The sequence below is a fragment of the Chinchilla lanigera genome, unplaced genomic scaffold, assembly GCF_000276665.1.
Source record: "Chinchilla lanigera isolate Chin_1 unplaced genomic scaffold, ChiLan1.0 scaffold00019, whole genome shotgun sequence".
Taxonomy (NCBI): Eukaryota; Metazoa; Chordata; class Mammalia; order Rodentia; family Chinchillidae; genus Chinchilla; species Chinchilla lanigera.
This window is the reverse complement of record NW_004955420.1, coordinates 22,621,717-22,641,347: the sequence shown is the minus strand read 5'-3', so window position 1 is coordinate 22,641,347 and position 19,631 is coordinate 22,621,717. Positions and strand designations below refer to the sequence as shown.

The following is a 19,631-nucleotide window of genomic DNA, read 5'->3' as shown; positions in this document are numbered from 1 at the left end:
TGTATTATGTGCTTAATAAACGTTGCTGAATGAAAAAAAAAAAAAAAAAAAAAAAAAATAGTAACTGTATAAATTAAGGAACATGTACGAATTCAATTTTTCACACATAATATTTAAAACACTAAGTCTTTTACATATTCATTTATCTAATTTTTGCAGTGATTTGTCTGATTTTTATAATAATGAGATAGGTACTTTTAGTCCCTATTTTATTTTAAGCTTTATTAGTATGTGTTGCAGTACATAATGTTTACATTCCTTGTGTGCCAGTTGGTACGTGCATATAACACATCTTAACTTAATTCCCTTTTGCATCCCTTTTCATTCCCTTTCTTTCTCTCTCCCTTCATCTCTTGATCCCCTTCCCATTTGAGAAAGATCACTGTCCCTACTTCCTATTATTTATCTTTTATTTTGCTGTTTATTTATAATTTGGATTCTGGAGTATAAAGTGATCAATCAAAAACTTACTCCCATAACTTTTGGGTAGCAGAGGTAAGATTCAAACACAGGAGTCTAGCTCCTGACCTCATATGACTAAGTGGTAGAGAACCAATGTGAAGATATAATGCAGATACCCCTAAAATCCATATAGTACTGCCTTGACGCATGAATTTATATATATTTCAGCAGCCAGATTCCTAAAAGGTTGGATCAGACTTTGAAAATATCAGTGAAGGTTATCAGCAGGGCAGTTACTTGCTGTGTCAGACCTTTGAGTAAGTTGCAGTTAGTAATCTTTCTGCTTACTTGGGCTGAAATTTATTCTAGCATTTTAAGTATCAGGTTATATATAATTAGTGAAATATATTGTGTTTATGGTAGGGATGTTGTTGAGAATGTTGTATTATACAGTATATTGCAGTGTTTATAAGGACCTAAGGGAGAAGTTTCTTTAAGGTGATAGGGCCAAAAGTACCATTGCAACTTGGAGCATCCAGTTGACATTGAGCTGACGGGTGATGAACTGAGTAAGCTAATCGTAGCCTTTCAGAACGCAAGGCCATGATAACCTATCTTTTCTTAACCTGATATTCTCTGTACCCTACTTTTCACGTTCACTTTCTTGTTATTTATTTTATATTTTTAAAAACATCCTTAATAGTTTATGGACCAATTTTATATATATTTTATTTCATTTAATCCTTATAATTAAGAGGGGAAATGTCCTCATTTACAGATAAGGAAATGGAGATAAACAAATGTTCCTAATACTAATAAGTACTGCAATCCACTCAAATCTGCAATCACCTCAAATCTACAAATTGAGATACTTATGATGAATTATGATGAAATGAAGTACCTAAAAGACTAAATTTTATTCAAAATAAGATATATTTTACTCTAAATAAAATGGATTACTTCTACCTAGAATGGTAGTTGGCACAAAGTAGCTGTTCAGTACTTGATGGCTGAATTAACTAAATCTGATTTGTAGGGTGACTTGTGATCATTATCTTGAATATTTGAATGCTCTACAGTGGCATAAAGTCAAAATGGCTCTAACAGTTGTAAAATGAAGGTTAATATAGAGTAAAAGAAAAAAATACCTTCTTTCAGAAGTATTTTGTGGTATTCCCAAGTATATTCTAGGTATAAGCATTTCTTCTGCATGACTTGAAAAAGCAAATATTTCCCAACTTGATTTAACCTGACTAACTGAGAGTGCAGTAGTTTCTACATTAAATCGTAGCACATATTACAGAAGGTAAAATCTTACCTAGATTTTCACCAAATTAGAATATGTTTATTTCTTCTTTGTTTTAATCAACTTCTTTCCTTTAATTTTTCCTGACTCTTTAGAATGTTTTCTTCTGGGATGTGCCAGAAACAAATGGAATATTTCTTATTGGAGATCTGAGAGAGAAATACCAGCGGCCATAGTCTGTTCCCGACCTCCTAGGGAAGAGAGACTGCAAGGGCCCTTTGTCCAGCTTGTCTGGTCTTTTTCGTATTTCTTCCCACCTTTTCCATGGACCATAGTAAAGATAGTGAAAACTTCTTGTCTTTTGCTAGACTAGATCTGGAAAAGTTCCGAATGTTTGTTCTTTCTCTTTACCTTCTAGTCTCTTCCCCCACGTCTACTTTTTGGGTTCTAGTGAAACCAAAAGGGTTAGGCAGCATCAGTGCAAGAAAATTTGGATCAGTGAAACTAAGAATTGGGTCAGATATTTCTTCTTTTGTTCTAGATTTGAGTTTTTGTACTTGCTCCTCATCAAGCTGGCTTTTTCTTTTTCATCAGAATGTTAACACCCTAAATAGAGGGGCCTGAGCTCAGGAGGAAGGGTAGAACAGATCAACTTTGGTTCTTTGTGTCTGGGCCATTCTTTAGTTCTCTTCCATCCGAAGATACAGTTATTACAGATTTATATTAGATGTAAAAATTTTACGTTTAATTAATTAGTTCAGTGTAACCATTCTTAAATGGTAGAGTTTTTATAGTTTTTATATTAGAGTTTCCATAGATTGTAAAGTTAAAAATGATCAGCTCCCTAGGTTGTTAGGATCACAGGTATCCATCACTGTGCCCAGCTAAAGTCAGGAATCACATTTATTTTTCTCTTGTAGAGCACACTGACCGACATCTTTTTGTGAATTAATATGGGAATGACAAGAATTCTGATTGTGAAGATTTATAATTTATTTTCATGATCTTTATTCCATAATTCCAATCTGGTTGGGTATTTTTTTTCAGTATTAGACAAAAGATATAAAATGTATCAAGGCTTTTTGTAGGACTTTTAATGGTTTGTCATTTTGCCTCTTTCTATATATACCTATGCATATATATGTAAAGTACTGGTACACACACACAACACACATATGTGCCTTTGTATGTATATGCACACACACTATATAGCCATAATGTCAGTTTTATATTGAAAATAGGTCCAGAGTTTATGGGAGCCATAATCATAATTTTGAACATTATTTAAAAATATTATATGTGATTTATATCTCAATAAAACTGTTATAAAGTGAAAATAAGTAGGTGTTCTATGTAGGTGATTCTGACCACAGTTACATATATCACTGTAAGCAATAGCCAAAGCTATTAAGAAGCCATCTTTCAAATGACTTGAGTTATGTAGGAATTTGGACCAAAAATATTTCTGTTAAATCTAAAATGAACCTGAGTGATCATTTGATACACAGGGTATTTATTCAGTTGTATCACTCAACAATAGGATTACTCTTTGACAAACAAAGATCTTAATTATGAGACATATTTAAGGAATTTGATGTGTTGTATCACCATTTTCTTGATAACTGAATGCTAAAATCTTAAATATCAAAATTCAGGGGAAGGGTACCTTTGATTTTATGTCAGCTATACAGATATAATTCATGTACTGTAAGATTTACCCCTTTAAAGTATAACATTCACTAGTTTTTAGTACAGTAAGAATTCTGCATCCATCACTACAGGTAACCCTTGCTTTTCTAAAGAATATGTTTTTTACAAACTAATTCAAATCACAGATCAAAGCTTGAATTTTGAACATAATTTCTTAAAGTCCATTGAACTTGTATATGTGTGTGTGTGTGTGTGTGTGTGTGTGTGTGTTTTAGTACTGAGAGGTGGACCCTTCACATTTAGCTTTGTTTCCAGCCTTCCCCATTTTAAATTTTTGAGAGAGGGTCTCACTAAGTCACTAAGTTGCCCATGCTGAGCTTAAACTTTTGACCTTCTTGCCTCAGCCTCTCAGAGTACTGGGATTACAGTTACGCACCATCATAGCCAATTTGTTTTTACTTTTATAAGTAAGGAGACCAGCCCAAGTTAACTCTGAATTTATTAGACCTCACTTATATTTTCTGGGACTTAACTCACTTGATTCTGGCTGTATATATAGTATACATTGGCAAGTGTTCTGATTGATGGTGCCCCAGCTCCCTTTAAATAGTCTCTGAATTTGTAATTATCTCGTAATCAAAGCCATTCTTCACCTTTTAAAAATTATAAAATTGATAATATAGAAAATGAATTTAACCATTTTTCTCTATTTGAAGTTTAAATGATAAACTCAATAAACTCCAGAAATTACATTTACTGTGAGTATTAGTCAAAGGAAGTTTGTAGAAAGATCTTCGATGGCTTTCTATTATTCATGATGGCTTATCTGTTATACTGGCTAGAGGAGGCTAAACTTGAAATGGTAAATAGTAAGGTTGAAGTCGGCCCTTCTAAGAAACACCAGCACCCTAGAAAAGAATAATGCCTAAATATAGAAGGAAATGTAAGAGCTAGAAACTATTTTTGTGTGTACTTTTCTCTCTCCCTACTCTTCTGCTATCCTAATAAATACTCTCCAGGAATGATGAGACCATGTCTTGGGATTTTGTTTCATTTTTATTTTGAGGTAGAGGTACAGGTTGGAGTTGCTGAGTCTTATTTTTCTTATTTCTTTGTTATAACCTCTAATTGGTTAGGAAGGAAATGTGTAGTCTTCTCATTAATCTCACCAACATTGCATCATGCTTTTTGTCACAAGAGTGCCTTTTCTGTCAACTTTTGTACTCTATTACTGAATTTTTAGCTTCCTTTAATTCTCTTTCCTAAGGCTTTTTGTAGTGAACTAAAATATGTGATTATCTTTCTTAGCGTGTTGTTCTTAACAGTACATTGCGCAGTACAAGGACGCGCCGATATGACATTTTCTGTGAATTCATTAGAGTTATTTTGTTACTCTGACTCCTTCTTATAATAAAACTTCATTAATCTCAGGTTTTTTTGCGTGGGTAGTAATTGGTAATTACAAATAATGTGATGAACTATTGATTAAAATGAAACTAACATGAAAAATACTCTGATAAATGTGAAGCCAGGGGGAAAATGATGGAAAAATTACATTTGAGAAAAAAATATAGATTTTACCCCAGGATATTGCAAATGCTGTTTATTGAAAGGTAGCATGTGATTCTGGTGTAGTCACAGCCAGACTGTTTCCCATTTGTCCCAGCATTTACATGAGGCAAAACTCCATCCCACTCCTCTCAAGGGCTTCCTTCATCTTATGGAACTTGTCATGTGGTAAGCCATCTGCCATTTTCCACAGTTGACTTGATACATATAAAGTATATTTAGATAAAATAAATCATGGATCCTTACTGGTAAATGTAATTAGCATAGTTTTTGTATTAAAAAGCAGAATGAGTGAATAAGTGAATGATAGAAGACAATACAATTTGGATACAATGGAAAATATTCCATTTTGCCTCTTATCAAAAAATTTAAAACAGTGATATTATTTAATTTATACTTATTAAATTGTCAGGGGAAAAAAAGACCTCAAAATGGGAAAGAGTGTGTATATAGATGTTCATTGTGACATCATTCAAAATAGTGGAAATACGTGACATATCCAACACCACAGGAATAGTTAAGCAAATCTTGATGTCTCATAATATTGAAACATTATACATTAGACAAAAAATGATAACTTTAAAGAATAAGTAGCTGCAGAGAGAGGGAAACTCTTATACACACTAGGTGGGAATATAAAGTAGTACAACCAAAATGTAAAACAGTATAAGTACTCAAAATTTAGAACTAGAACTACCATATGATCCATCAGTTCCACTACTGGGTACATGTCCAAAGGAAAGGAAATCTGTGTTGAAAAGACAGGTGCATTCCCACATTTACTACAGTCATATTCCCCATAACCAAGACAGAGAATCAACTTCGTCTACCAGCAGATGACTGGATAGAGAAAACGTGATACACACACATACACACACACACGCACACACAGGAATACTATTTAGCCATAAAAGAATACAATTTTGTCAAATTTGTGACGACATGGATGAGCCCAAAATGCTAAGCGAAATATCGGTCACAGAAAAGCACTGCATGTTCTCGCGTATAAGTGGAAGCTAAGGAAAATTGATCTTATAGAAGGAGAGAGTGAAGTAGTGGCTACCAGAGGCTTGGAAACGGTAGGAGGAGTAGGGAGGATGAAGAGAGGTTGATTACAGTGTATACAAGTGTAGCTAGATTGGAGGAGTAACTTCTAATGTTCTGTAGTTCAGTAGAACAACTGTGTTTGACCACTAATTGTATACTTTATTTCAAAATAGCTAATAGTCAGGAAACACCAAGAAATGATACCTATATGAGGTGATAGATATGCTAGTTACTGTGACCTGACCATTATACACCATATGCCTGTACACAAATGTCATAATGTACCCCCATAAAGAAAATGAAAAGTATGTTTTTTAATTATAGACTTCCAAATAATGGAAGAATCATGCTTATCATATAATGCTGAATGAAAACAGAATTCACAATGTTTATGCTGAGTATAACTAAAATCACTTACGGATTGTTTATGGAAGGATAGGAAATAAAGTATTTAGATTAATTTTTAAAAAATCGTTTCTGCAATAAAATATTTCTAGTTATATATTTTAAAAATGAAAATGTTTCTTCCTTCTCCTATCAATAATCATTGCCCAAAAAACCAGGCATGGTGGCGCACACCTGTAATCCCAGCACTTGGGAGGCTGAGGCAGGAGGATTGTTGTGAGTTCAAGATCAGCCTGGGCTGCAAAGTGAGCTCAAGGCTAGCCTGAACTGCATAGTGAGACTTTGTCTCAAAAAGAAAAAAAAAAAAAAAAAAAAAATCATTGCCCAGTACCTTGGGGAAGCAAGTTGGTTAGAGTGAGATAAAGAAACTTACTGCAGCTCACTAGGAATACAGTATTTAGATCCTAAGGAGGAGGACGGCATAAATAATGAACAGTCCTTTTTTTCCTGCCTCATCTTGTTTGCCCTCCTCACCTGCTCTTGTGTCAGTGGAACTGTGGTAAGAAGCAGAGTGCCATAGTAAATAAACTGAGCACAGGATTTAGCCAGAGGTTGGACCCAGCTTTTCTCTATTAAGCTCACTATGTGTTTTTCAGCAAGCAATCTCAGCTCTCTCACTTCTCTTATTTATAAAAGAAATATTGGGAAGATTGAGATGCCATGTCTGTGAAAAGGGTTTCACAATAGAAAGCTCTATGCACATATTGTTACTGTTTTTAATAAATTCATGAAGAAATTGAAGTAGGGAAAAAGTGAGACCTACTTAGCCGACCAAATTTAATGCATATTTGGAATGTTCCTAAAATTATTTTTTTCTCTTTCTGTTATAGGGATCTTTTATTTAGTCAAATGTATGATAAATTAAGTGAGAATTCAGTGGCCAAAGGAGTGTTTCTGGAGTGCCTTGAACCATATATTTTAAGTGATAAATTGGTAGGGATCACACCCCAAGTAATGAAAGACTTGCTTGTTCATTTCCAAGATAAAAAGTTGATGGAAAATGTGGAAGCCCTCATTGTCCATATGGATATCACCAGCCTGGATATTCAGCAGGTAAGTTTATAGAAGGTCTGCCACTGTACAGAATAAATATTACTCCTTTATGACTATCTTTACCTGTGTGACCAGGCCTCCTGCTGCCTCCTGAATAGTCCAGTTATTTATTGAGTACTTTTGGTAAGATGTCTTGGGAACTTGTATTTGTCAGTGTATTTCTTAGTACTGTATCTTAAGTGAATGCTAGATAATAAATGCCTACAAGCTAGGGATCATGTCTTCTATCTCTTTGGCATTCTCTAGAACTCTTGGTATAGAGTTTACATTTATTAACCGCTTAATAAATGCTTCTCGATGTATACTTTATCAGTTTGTTCTCTAACACAGTTTTCATCTAACAGGCAAATTTCAGCAATGATTACTTTCACATGAATAAAAGAATATTGTTGCCTTCAAAGAATGATGCCATTTTTAAAAGAGCTACTATATAAGGCCAGAGTTGAGTTTTGAAATGCAGAGATCAGGGGTGAGGCAAATTACAGCACAGTATTTCTTAGCTTGAGCAGCCAGCCCAGTATTTGATAATATGTCTCCAGTGTATCTGAGGATCCCATAATAAATTTTCATTCCATATTGAGGGTTGGTATCCACTCTATGTTAAGATGTTTCACTGTTTATTTAATTCCGTATTAGTCCTATTGATAAGTGTGATATTCCTGCAAAAGTACTAAGCCCTTTTGAGTTAAGAGTCAGTAGAGGTGACTTACAAAAATTTAGACCAAAAGTTTTTTTGAAGTGTGCAGAGTCACATAAAGAGGGGAGGGGAGCTTGGCAAAATGGTTAATGTTTTCTTTCTGGAAGCTCTTAATGAATGCCTGTGAATTTATAAAGTAAAGCCACATCTTTTTTTAGGCATACATATTATATGGATAATTTGGCATAGTCTTTGCAGTCTGACAATAGTCCAATAATTATGTTATCAATCTAGCTTTATATACCTGTCATATATAGGAGAAATTGTTATTTCCAACATTTTTCTGCTTTCCTCCAACACTGTGTCATTTTTTTTTCTTGTTAAAACAACAATTAAAAATTTTTCTCCTCAGAAAAATTATCTGTCTATATCTAGCCATCCTCTTTTCCCTTCAGGTGGCTGCCCCAGCTCACTCGTCTTAGTCATAGCCAGATTTCTTAAAAACATTGACTGAGTTGCTATTTTCATTTTTTTGACACCCTGATAACTTTCACTAGAGTCAGCAGCGGACTCTCTTCACTGCATCGAATACTATTTTTCAATCCTTACTTTGTGTACTTTTTCCACAGTGTTTGTTCATTGTGTTAGGGAGTGTTTCTGTGTCAGACCGAGGATGCTGCAGCTGCCTCAGAGGGGAACAGGGCTCGCCCTCTCATAGACCTTACATTTTAGCAGGAAAATTTGACAGTAAACAGATGAATACTAAACAAACCAGAAAATATCCCCCCAAGAAAGTGTTCTGTTAAAAATGAAACAACAATGTGATAAAGACTGAGAAGCTATGTTAGATTGGCTAGTTATAGAAAACCTTTCCAAGGAGGTAACATAGAGTCTTGGAATCAGAATGGCAGGAAAGAATCAGCAGTTCAAAGATCTTGGAAGAGAAAGTTTTTAGGTGAAACAACTACAGCAACATAAGGCAGGGAGGGATCTGCATTGAATATTGGTGTCAGAGAAGAAAGGCAAGCAGATCTGGAGCTTGATGAAAGGGCAAGGTACACGTTTTTCTATTTTATTCTAAGTACAATTAAATCCTTAAAATTTAAGCAGGATTATTCTGTGCCAGGGATAATAACAATGAGGAGAGAGTTGGCCTGACTTCGCTTGCTTTGGAGGTAAAATTGATTTGCTGATGAATTGGGTAGGAGGATATGGGCATATGGGAATGAGAGAATTTATTTTTATTTTTTATTTTTTTTGAATGAGAGAATTTAAAGGTGATTCATAGTGGGTTTTTTTTTTTTTTGTTTTGTTTTGTTTTTTTTTATCTTGAGAACAGGGATAGTGATTCCTTTAAGGAGATTGGAAGACTGAGGCAGTTATTGGTCTGAGAGACAAAATCAGGAGTCTTGCTTTGCCATTTTACACGAAAATAGCTGCTTCACATCCACGTGAAGATGTCGTAAAAGTAGCTGGAGGGGTCAGAGGAGAAGTGGGCTGAAACTTCAGTGCGTTAGTCATTAGTGAGGAGACCCCTGTTCCTGGCACTGGCTGAGGAGAGGGAGTGGAGAGAGAGAAGAGGAGGTTCCAGCACGTGACTTCCTCTAGGAAAGATTCTCACAAGGCACCTCACTTCCATTTTTCTACTTAGTGCTATTGTCACTCCCTTCTGTTCTCCTGTGCCAACCTCTACTCTTCTCCTCCAGCACTCTTGTCATTTGATGGTATCGTGTAGCTCTCATAGGAACAGAGTATATGAGTATCTCATACTGCAAGACAGAGCTTTTCCTTTGCTTAGATATGTTGTCAAATTGATTTCTGTCCATCTTCCTGCAACTATAGGTCCTTCATGCTTGCTGTCTTCTGCCTGCAGACTCCTCCGATTCCACTTCTGCTTTTGGCTCATGTGCATTTGTCCTTTAGGCCTAGCTTAAATGTTCTTCTCTTGGGGATGACTCTGAATACTGTAGACCAGGTTAGGTTTCTTTATAATGCTTATCATATTTGTAAATAATGAATTATTTGTGTAGTGGATTATCGTCCCCAAATCTTAACTCATAAGTTTTGTGCCCTTCCTTTCTTTTGGTGGGTATCCATGGTGAACATAAGTTCCATAAGTGTAAGTGTATGGATTAGGAATGGATTTGTCTATTACTTTGTCCCTGGTGCCTAAGAGATGATCTGATTCTAGTTTTTTTGTAAATATTGGTAGAATAATGAAAAGAGAAAGAGAAGAAACAAAATTAGACATTGGAGGGTGTTTAAAAGTAGCTGTTGTACTATTAAAAATAATATTGAATCTGTGATAACTCTTCCTCAGGTACTGGGTTTAAGTAGTTAAATTTCAGTTATCAGGGAAGGAGGAAGACAAATTAGGGAAGAGAATTCAAGATCTTCTCCATTCTTAAAGCTTTAAGGAAAATAATTGGTGAAACTTACTCAGTTGTATTAGAACAATGATTTTTTCCTTTTTACAGATAGTTCTCATGTGTTGGGAAAATCGACTATATGATGCTATGATTTATGTCTATAACAGAGGCATGAATGAATTCATTAGTCCAATGGAGGTAAGGATACTTCCTTTTTTTTTTTTTTTTCTGGTACTGGGAATCGAACTCACGACCTTGGGCTTGCCAGGCAGGCACTGTGCTGCTGAGCTAAATCCGCAGCTCAGGATACTTTCTAATTTAAGACTTACATTTAATATTGTCTATTAACTTTTTCCTCATTCTTCATTTGCTTTGAATAGGTTGTTTTCATCCAATCATTTCAAAATTTCTTGATTTATTAGAGTTATGCTCATTTTTAAAAATTTTACTTTTATTAGTACATGTTTGCAGTATATAATGATTGCATTCAGCATGGGGAGTTGATAGATGTACATAACACATCTTAACTCTTTTTATATTCCTTTCTTCTCCTCCCCATCTCTTATTCTTCTTCCTATTATAGACTTATACTGATTTTAGCTTGGGACTTACTAGTATTTATTTTTTGGTTTTATTTTTATTTATTTATTTTTTGGTGCTGGAAATTATACTCGGGGTTTTACACATGCTAAGCACGTGCTGTACCTACCACTGAGCTACACCCTCAGCCCAAGTAGCCTTTAATTTCATTATTTTCTAGTATTGCTTTCTTACTCCCTAAGTAGGTGTTTAAATCCAAGAGAGCAGTAGACAAAATTTAAAGTAATGCTTGCTCTTTAGACTTTTTTCTTCACATAATTTTTTTATGCCATTGTAATTTTTCCAAAGGTATGACATTTATTTTATGTAATTATTATATATAATAAATGTGCTGGGTCATGCTATTTTGCATGTATATGCTTCTGAGAGAGAGTCCTGAAAATTACAGGTCATTACTTCTTAATTGCTAATGTGTTGCTTTTCCAAATTTGGAAGTTTATAGCATTTATGATAATTTTTTATTTTCCTTACCTAGAGAGTCCAAAAACCATTAAGCTTTTATTTTATCCATTTATTGTTTGCTTTAAATTGAGGATAGAATTGTGGATAGTGGGGCTGTAAATACATGTAAAGCAGTGAGCTGGGCACTGCTTTAGTGTATCTCAAAAGAGCCAGGCATGCGCTAAAGTCATCTGGTCAATTTTTTTTGCAGATTTAATGCCATTCAGATATTATTTAATGCCATTCTGATATTATTAAGTTAGCAGTCATTCTCTCAAATTCAGTCTTTTTTAAGCACATTAGTAGGGTGAGTATCTCTAACTCATCACTCTTCAATTTTAGTTGCACCTCCCTTTTCTTGGTCAGTGTCTGAAATTAGTGTCACTTCTTTTTTCTCTTGGATTTGACCTTCATTATCTGTATGAAAAGTATTACTTCCCTTAACGCTTTCAAGCTGCCTCCTCCTCAGTGAAGTCCAGTTCTTCCCTACATGCAAAAATGTTCTCAATGCCATGATACTAAACCACAATTAAGAAAAATTAATTTAGTTTTTAGTTTTCTCAAAATAACCCCCTCAAAGCAGATTCTAATTTGATATGTTCTACATTAACAAATGTGATTGCTGGATTTTGTTGCTTTTGGATTTTTTGTGTGTGTGGTTATTTTTATTCCTCACAGTCTGGTTTACGTGTATATTTGTACATCTCAAATGGAACACTGGGCTATTGAGATTGCTTTGTTTTGTGTTCAGAGTAGTTTTCAAGTTTAATGGCTTTCATCAGGAACTTGGCATTTATTATGAAACAGTGATTTGGAAATTTTAGCAGTGGGAGGTTAGGTGTATCCTGTGGTTCCTCTTTTCTGATTCTGTGCCTATGAGGAAATCACTTTTCAGTGTTTAAAGTTAAGCTGTTTTAGTACTTAAAGAGGTCTGTTTTAGGAGGAGGTATCCTATCTTTTGAGATACTCTAGATTTTTCAGAGTAAAAGTGTGTCATGACATTTGACATGACTGCGTAGCCTCTGAAATCTTTGCTTGGTTCAGGTTTGGCTGCTTCTGCTGCCAACTTAAGTCCCAATAGTGAGGGACGATAAGAAATTGGGAGTGGGGAGGGACTGTAATATACAGAATAATAGGAAAAAAGGTTTGTCCACATGTATGTGAGAACACTATGTAATCAGTATCTCTGCTGAATAGCCCAAGTGAATGTAAAATACTAACAATTTAGCAAACAAAAGGGAGAAGGCAGAGTTGGGACTTCAGTGAGAAAGGAAGTCTTTTGGGGATTATTTTATTTTGAAATGAGAATTCTCATTATGTTGCCCAGACTGCCCCCAAGCTCCTGGGCTCAAGCAATCTTCCTGCTTCAGCCTTTCAATTAGCTGGGACTGCAGGTATATGCCTAGCTCTTTGGACCTTTTTGATACTAAGGGACAGCTGAATTTGTACTGCATAGTGCTGAGGGGTCAGTAGTCTCCCAAAGAGGAAATGCCCAGGTAGGGCGGGGAGAATGTTTTTGGCAGGCATATTTTTGGGGAAGCTTTGCTCAAGTTTGGATAATCTTTCTCTCTGTGGCTGCTAATTACTAGATGTTTTCAGTTTAAAGTAATCTCCATATCTACTTTGGTGAGATGTTAATCCCTTCATTTTCTTACTATTTTTTAAAGAATAAGGCTCTTTCATGAACCCAAGGCACTTTATATCAGAAATTATAATTTCAACATAAACTTTAGTGTAACTGGTTTGTATTAAATGGTTTCTTACAGTGAAGAATCTGACATTGATTTTTTTCCTTAGTGATCCTGCTAAACAGTTCATGTACACAGTAAGTTTTTATATTTAATCTCAACAGCAAGCATGACTGATTCCATCCCTGAAAGGTAATTAATAACGATTCCTGATTATCTTTTAAAATGGTGATTGTTTTTTCTATTAATTTTAATGCAGAAACTTTTCAAAGTCATTGCTCCTCCTCTGAATGCAGGAAAAACGCTAACAGGTATTGCTTTTCTAAGCCTTAATTTTTTCTTCTTTTTGTATTATTTAAATGCTATACAAGCTATCAGTTATATATATGCAGTATGAATTTCAGTAATCATATATTTTCATGTAACCATCACCACAATCAAACCATAAAAAGAACTATATTTTCTTGTACTTTGAATTAGAAATGATTTCTAATTTCATTCTGCTTTAGTCAGAGAATATGATTTTTATGTTTTCTGTCTTTTTTAACTTATTGAGACTCATTTTATGGCTTAATACATATATAGTCTCTTCTGGAGAATGTTTCACGTGCACTTGAGAATAATGTGTTGAATGTGTTCTGTTGTTTAGTGGAATGTTCTATAGATGTCTGCAAGACCTAGTTGGTGTGGAGTTTTATTCAGGTCTTCTATTTTCTGTTTATCTCCTACTAATTGCCTGATCTATTATTGAAAAATGTGATATTGAAGCCTTCAAATACTATTTTTGAGTTTTCTTCTACTTGAGTTCTGTCAGTTCTTGCTTAATTTTTTGTAGCAAGTATTTGTTAAATATTTAACACTTAAATGAATGACAACTAATTTTATCCAGCAGTCTTATACTTCTTAAAACAATGACAATATTTATTATAAAAATTCGTGTGTTCATAATTAATAAACTGGTGACATTATAAAATTATTTTAATTCATATTCAAAGGTAGATTCCTTCCAGATTCACCCAGTTGCCACATATCTGAGCTGGAACAAAAATATTAATTACTTTTTTATAACACTCTCCAAACATTCATGAATGCATTCTAATGTAGAAGGTTTTGATTTTATGGGAAACACATTGTCTGTGAAATTTTCTAATTACGTATTGGAATATTAAAAAGCATTTACACTTTGAAAAGTCAGAAAGGCAGAACATGAAAGACATTCTTCACAAATGTTATTGGATGGGATCCAAAGTGGATTCCCCAGAGAGGAGATGGAGACCTCAGCTCAACCCACAGAGTAGGTTCATTGACTCTGTCACAGAGAAGCATTTCAGAATGTATCAGTGTGAGGCATAGGCAGGTTTATTAGGTAGTTAGAAAGTAAGGGAGGATGGGAAAGGACTAGCTTGAGCAGCTGGAGTGCAGCACCCTCTGATGAAGAGGTTTGGACTGGCCCACACACAAAAGAACAAGGGCAGCTTTTTTGTACTTGTTAGAGTGGACCAGAGTCTGGTTGATTGTTATCTCAGTTCTGATTTCATAGCTCTGGAGAAATCCTTATAAATTGAGGGGCAATTTGATTCCCATGAGATGACTGTTCTTATTCTGGGGGTGGGGAGAAGCCTCAGTTTCTGTCATGAGGTAATTGCTCCCACTTGGGGAGGTAACTCATCATAGGGTTGTCTGAGAGGCTTTTCCTGGAATCCAAGATGATCGTAGTTTTAGGACAATTTCTAGGCATGCTCTAGGGGTTTGGAATTGGACATCAAAGCTGGCAACTGAATGTCCCTGCAAATCCTGAAAGTTAGTTACTTTTATCTTGATGTCATCAGTCTTGAAAGGGGATGTAAATTTAGGGCTAATAAACCTTGTAATGTAGATACTCTGTAAGTGATTAACATGCCTGTATGCAGAGCTGAGCAGGAATCTAACCCAAAGTTTTAAAGTAATAAAGGAGAGAAAAAATTGAAAGCAGAAATAACAATCTTCGTGCTGCTTTTAGTTACTCATTGGGCATCTGCAGGCCCAGCCTCTGGGTCAGTGATGGCAAACCTATGGCACACATGTCACAGTGGGGTATTTGTATCATTGAAAGCTGTAAAAGGTTCACCTGCTATCACTGCTCTGGATCCTTGTTACAAATCCTCTCTTCAGTATTGAGGGAATTAGAGTTTGGCCGATCTGCCTTTGTAAGTTTTCTGCCCAGCTAGTAAGAGTAGTAGGTGAGAAGGGGACAAGCTGAGTTTGAGTTTCTGGAATGCCTGGTCACAGCCTGAGGAATAAGTATATAGAGGACAGGTATGGATAACCTTGGATGATTTTGATCATACTTTAGAGTTTCCTCATTGCTACAGTTTCCTCTTTGCTTTTCTGCCTACTTTTATTTCTTCTTTCTTACCTCAACAAGAGGCTACTCTGCTTCCATTAGGAATACACTGTAAGGGGGCTGGGGATTTAGCTCAGCGGCAAAGTGCCTGCCTGGCAAGTGCAAGGTCGTGAGTTTGGTTCCCGGTACCGGAGAAAAACCAAAAAAAAAAGGAATACACTGTGGACATAATTTTATGTTTTTATCTCACAGATATGGATATTACTGGAGCATTATTTTATATAATTGGTATTTTTAATTCTCTTTGTTCAAAAATGTGAACTTTATTCCAGTCAGGAAGAAACATCTGTACTTCCGCTTCAAACTCATCTGTCTATTTTCACAGGTCTTTTACATTATTTTTCATCCATAACTTTGCAAAGTAGCCTTTCCTATTTACAAGTTCTTTAAGTTTTTTTGACTTGTAAGCTGTTTTCTTTAAAATTTTTCTAGGAACATCTGCTAGTTTAGGAACATTTAATCTGTGACTCTTTGCTGCAGTTCCTCTGTTTATTTGTTAAAGAAAAGCAACAAAATCAGGACTGAGTGTTCTTTGCTTAGACCTGTTCAGTTTCATCCTCCTTGACCAAGAATCTTACATGGTAATCTCCTACCTGTTCTGAGTAATTTTTTTAAGTTAACCAATCAGGGGATGGGTAATGGGTGATGAACATGGTCTGTGATTTCACGTCTTTAATAAGACACTTGGCTTTAGCATAAACAATGGTCACCCCATCATGAGTACTCTTCCCTCTTCTCAATTCATTCAGAATAACCAAGGACTGATACTACTTTTCTGATTATTGTTTGCTCTGTCAGCTCTTCCATAAGTGTACTCTGTCCTTTTTTATAAATTGTCCTGTAGCACTTCCTGAAATACGATCCATGGTCCCAGTTATTATTTTCTTTGCAGGATTTAAGAGTCAGTCTGAGCCATGATAGGAGTCGATGCGACTTGTTTTATGTAGGAACTCTTTGCACCCACATTTGATCTAGTAATTACCACTATACTCTGTGATTCCTTAGTTCTGGAGTTTCAAGAGCTTTGTACTGGCTTTTCCTCTGCTCCGGTGAGACCCTCATGACATGCCAGACGGATCACATGCTAAAACATGAAGCTGGAGATCCCGTTCTTGCTTACTTTTATTTTGGAATTTTCAGTTTCTGGCAGGCTAATTTTACCTTAGCCTTCTTTTCCTGCTTGGGCAAAGCCTCAAAATAAGCCATAGGTTACAGACTAGGGCCATTTCTGCCCTTCCATGGCTATGTGCACAGCCCTGCACATGTACAAGTCCTTCTAGAATTAAGGAATGCTATGTGTCGGAGCTTTTCAGAATCCCCTGCAGACCCATTCTTTGGTTTATCCTTCTAAGTTTTTTGGAGGGCCTTTTACTATTCCCAGTTGTTCACATCATCTTAAGTATTAAACAGTAGTACTGTTTGTTCTTACAAATGACCCAGGTACAGTGCTGTTCCGCTGGAGTGGCTCCTGAATCAGAACAGGGATGACAGGAACATTTTGGTTTCTGTTATTTTTCTCTACTGAGTATTTTGCCCTTTGTTTTGTCAGATAATTTTCTGAAGAAAGGAGCTTTTAAGCAAGCTGCCCGATAAACACTGCTCCAAGGATGGGGCAGTTTGGAGCCCTAAACCCATTCTTCCCCTCAAGTGGATGCCAGATTGCTGGCTTTCATAGCTCTTGATGTTGAGAGACTAATGGAATATTTTGTTTTGTTTTCTTTTGAGGCAGGCACTCACTTTGTAGTTCAGGCTGGTCCTGAACTCACTGTGTAGCCCAGGCTCACTCAAACTCACAGTGATCTTCCTGTCTCTGCCTCCTGAATGCTGAGATTATAGATGTGCACCCCACCCCGCAGCTAAGGCTTCTGGTTTTAACAGCCATCATGGAGCTGTGGACAGGAGATGGTAGATAAAAACTGCTGCAAAGCCCACTGTTCTGACTGAGATTTAGGCATTTTTCTTGAATAAACACATTCCTCAGATTATGGCAAATCTTAAGTTTTTCAAGAGTTTTGTAAGAGTTGATTTTGCCAATTTTTGCCAGTGTTTTCATTGCTTTCATGGAGGAACAGATTTTTGGAGGACTTTGTTTCACCATTTTAGGGTCTGCCTCGTTAGATTTTGTGTTTTGTTTTGTTTGTGGTGCTAGAGTTCAAACCCAGGACCTTGCGCATGCTAGGCAAACAGTTAGCTAAACCCCGAAGCACTTATTTTTGGTTCTTTTGGGCTCCCTGCCCTCTCTTCTCCATGTTGTATAGTTTCTTCTACCCTACCTTCAGATTCACATGTGCTTTCCCCTTTCATATCAACACAGCTGTTAAATCCACCCAGTGAATTTTTTATTTTCAACAATTACAATCTTTAGCCAGTACTTTTTTTATTGGTTCTGTTTCTTTGCTGGAACTCTTATCTGTTGAAATTTTCATGCATTAAAACATGTCTTATTTCCTTGCGGATGCTTGTAATAATTTTTTTGAAGTCTATTTATTCTAACATTTTGTTCATTCCAGGATTGGACTTGATCAGTTTTCTTTCTTCTTAGGAAGATATCTTCATTTTTTTTTGTTCTTCATATGCAGGGAAATTTCACCAGCTAGCATAGGTCCTTGCTTTAGTGATAATGAAAATTAAACTAGAGTGATAGTATGAATTTATAGGCTAAAGATTTAATTAGAAAGTGAGAGAGAAGATAAGTGAAGGACTCTAGCTTGATGATGACATTCAGACCTTCCATTAACAAAAAGGGACCAACCAGTCTTATGGAGTCCTGCACAGGGCTGGGAATGAGCTGATTATTATCTCAGTCCTGGTTCCCCAGCCCTGGAGGAGTCCTCACAGCTCGGATGGTTCCGTTCCCATGAAATGACTATTTTTGTAGCAACGTCAGTGAGGCTCATGTGAGGCTCTGCGTTTCCTGTGACTACCAGTTTAGGACAATGAAGAGTTTTAGGTGTCCTTCAAAGAGGGAAAGGTGTAGATCTCAGTGCTGTAAAGGCTGGTAGTCAGATGTCCCTTTGATTTTGAAAATAACTTTAGTTACTCATATCGTGGTGCTCTTCATCTTGAAGGGACATGAGACAAGCTAGGTAAATTTAGGGCTAATAAACTTTGTTCTGCCAACTTTAGACAGACACTCCCTAAATGACTAACATGCCTACATGCAGAGCTGAGAAGGGTTTTGACCCAGAGTTTCACAAAATGAAGGTCAGCTTTTTTCTTAGTTATTTGTTGGGCATCTGTTTTAGCAACAACTACTTTTAAGTCCTTCATTGTCTCAGAAGAAAACACAAATTGTGTTTTTAATGAGTAAAAGATTAAGGGCTCAAGAGTTTGCCCTTTGTCTGTAAAGGGCCTCTGATCGTTGTCAGTTTTGGATTGTATTCTGCTATTATGCATTGCACTGTGGAAATTCAGAATTCTATTACTTTTCTCCACTGGGTGGTTTTTTCTCTCTATCAGGTACTCTTGGCTAGACTTAAATTGCAGACTGTTTCCCATGTGGCAGCCCCAGTCTCTTGTCAGCTCATTTGTCTTTAGCTGGTCTGCTTTGATTCTGATCCACAGGTGTGATCCAGGGGTTGATTAGTGATCAGGGCAGATGGTTTGTGGATCTCCTCTGCCCCTTTCTTCACAAGAGCCCCTCTCTCTTGTAATTGTTCATGTTTCCTAGCTTCTATTTTTTAGTTCCTCTAGCCAGAAAGTTGGTGCTTTTTCCCCATGAGTCCCCAGTTCTGCTGTGCTTGCCACACAAGCTGTTCTATGTCTCAGGCTCAGAACCACAGTGATGGTAATTTACACGGACAATTCCCTGTCATCCCCACTCCTTGGCAGGGTGGGGCCTGTCTGCTGCACCCCATGTTCCAAATCTTCAGGCACAGAACGCAGTTCTTGGTTCTGATCTTTTGTCTTTGGCCAAGTTGCTTAGAGTCCTGCATGGTAGGCAGACCATTTGAGGATTCCCCTCTTAGACTATTTCCCTTTCAGGATTCCTTCATTCTCTTCCATTCCTAGTTTCTTGATTTTACTTTCCCTGAGACCAAAAAGACGAGGGGTTTTTCCAGTTGTGTTTTTCCAACTTTCTCTACTGTGTGCAATATAAAGTATTTTTACCCATAGGGAAAAGCCACAGAGGGGAAAATTA

General features: G+C 36.2%; 1 protein-coding gene across 2 annotated transcripts in view; it reads left to right on the top strand.

Annotated features, from left to right (window-relative positions):
* Positions 1-19,631, top strand: part of Vps8 (vacuolar protein sorting 8 homolog (S. cerevisiae)) — a 211,019-nt gene that overhangs the window by 73,747 nt on the left and 117,641 nt on the right. For both annotated transcript variants that reach the window (XM_005383304.2, XM_013513539.1), the window contains 3 exons: positions 7,150-7,372; positions 10,487-10,576; positions 13,367-13,418. In XM_005383304.2, coding sequence (XP_005383361.1) covers positions 7,150-7,372; positions 10,487-10,576; positions 13,367-13,418 — 365 coding nt within the window. The remainder of the gene's footprint in view (positions 1-7,149; positions 7,373-10,486; positions 10,577-13,366; positions 13,419-19,631) is intronic.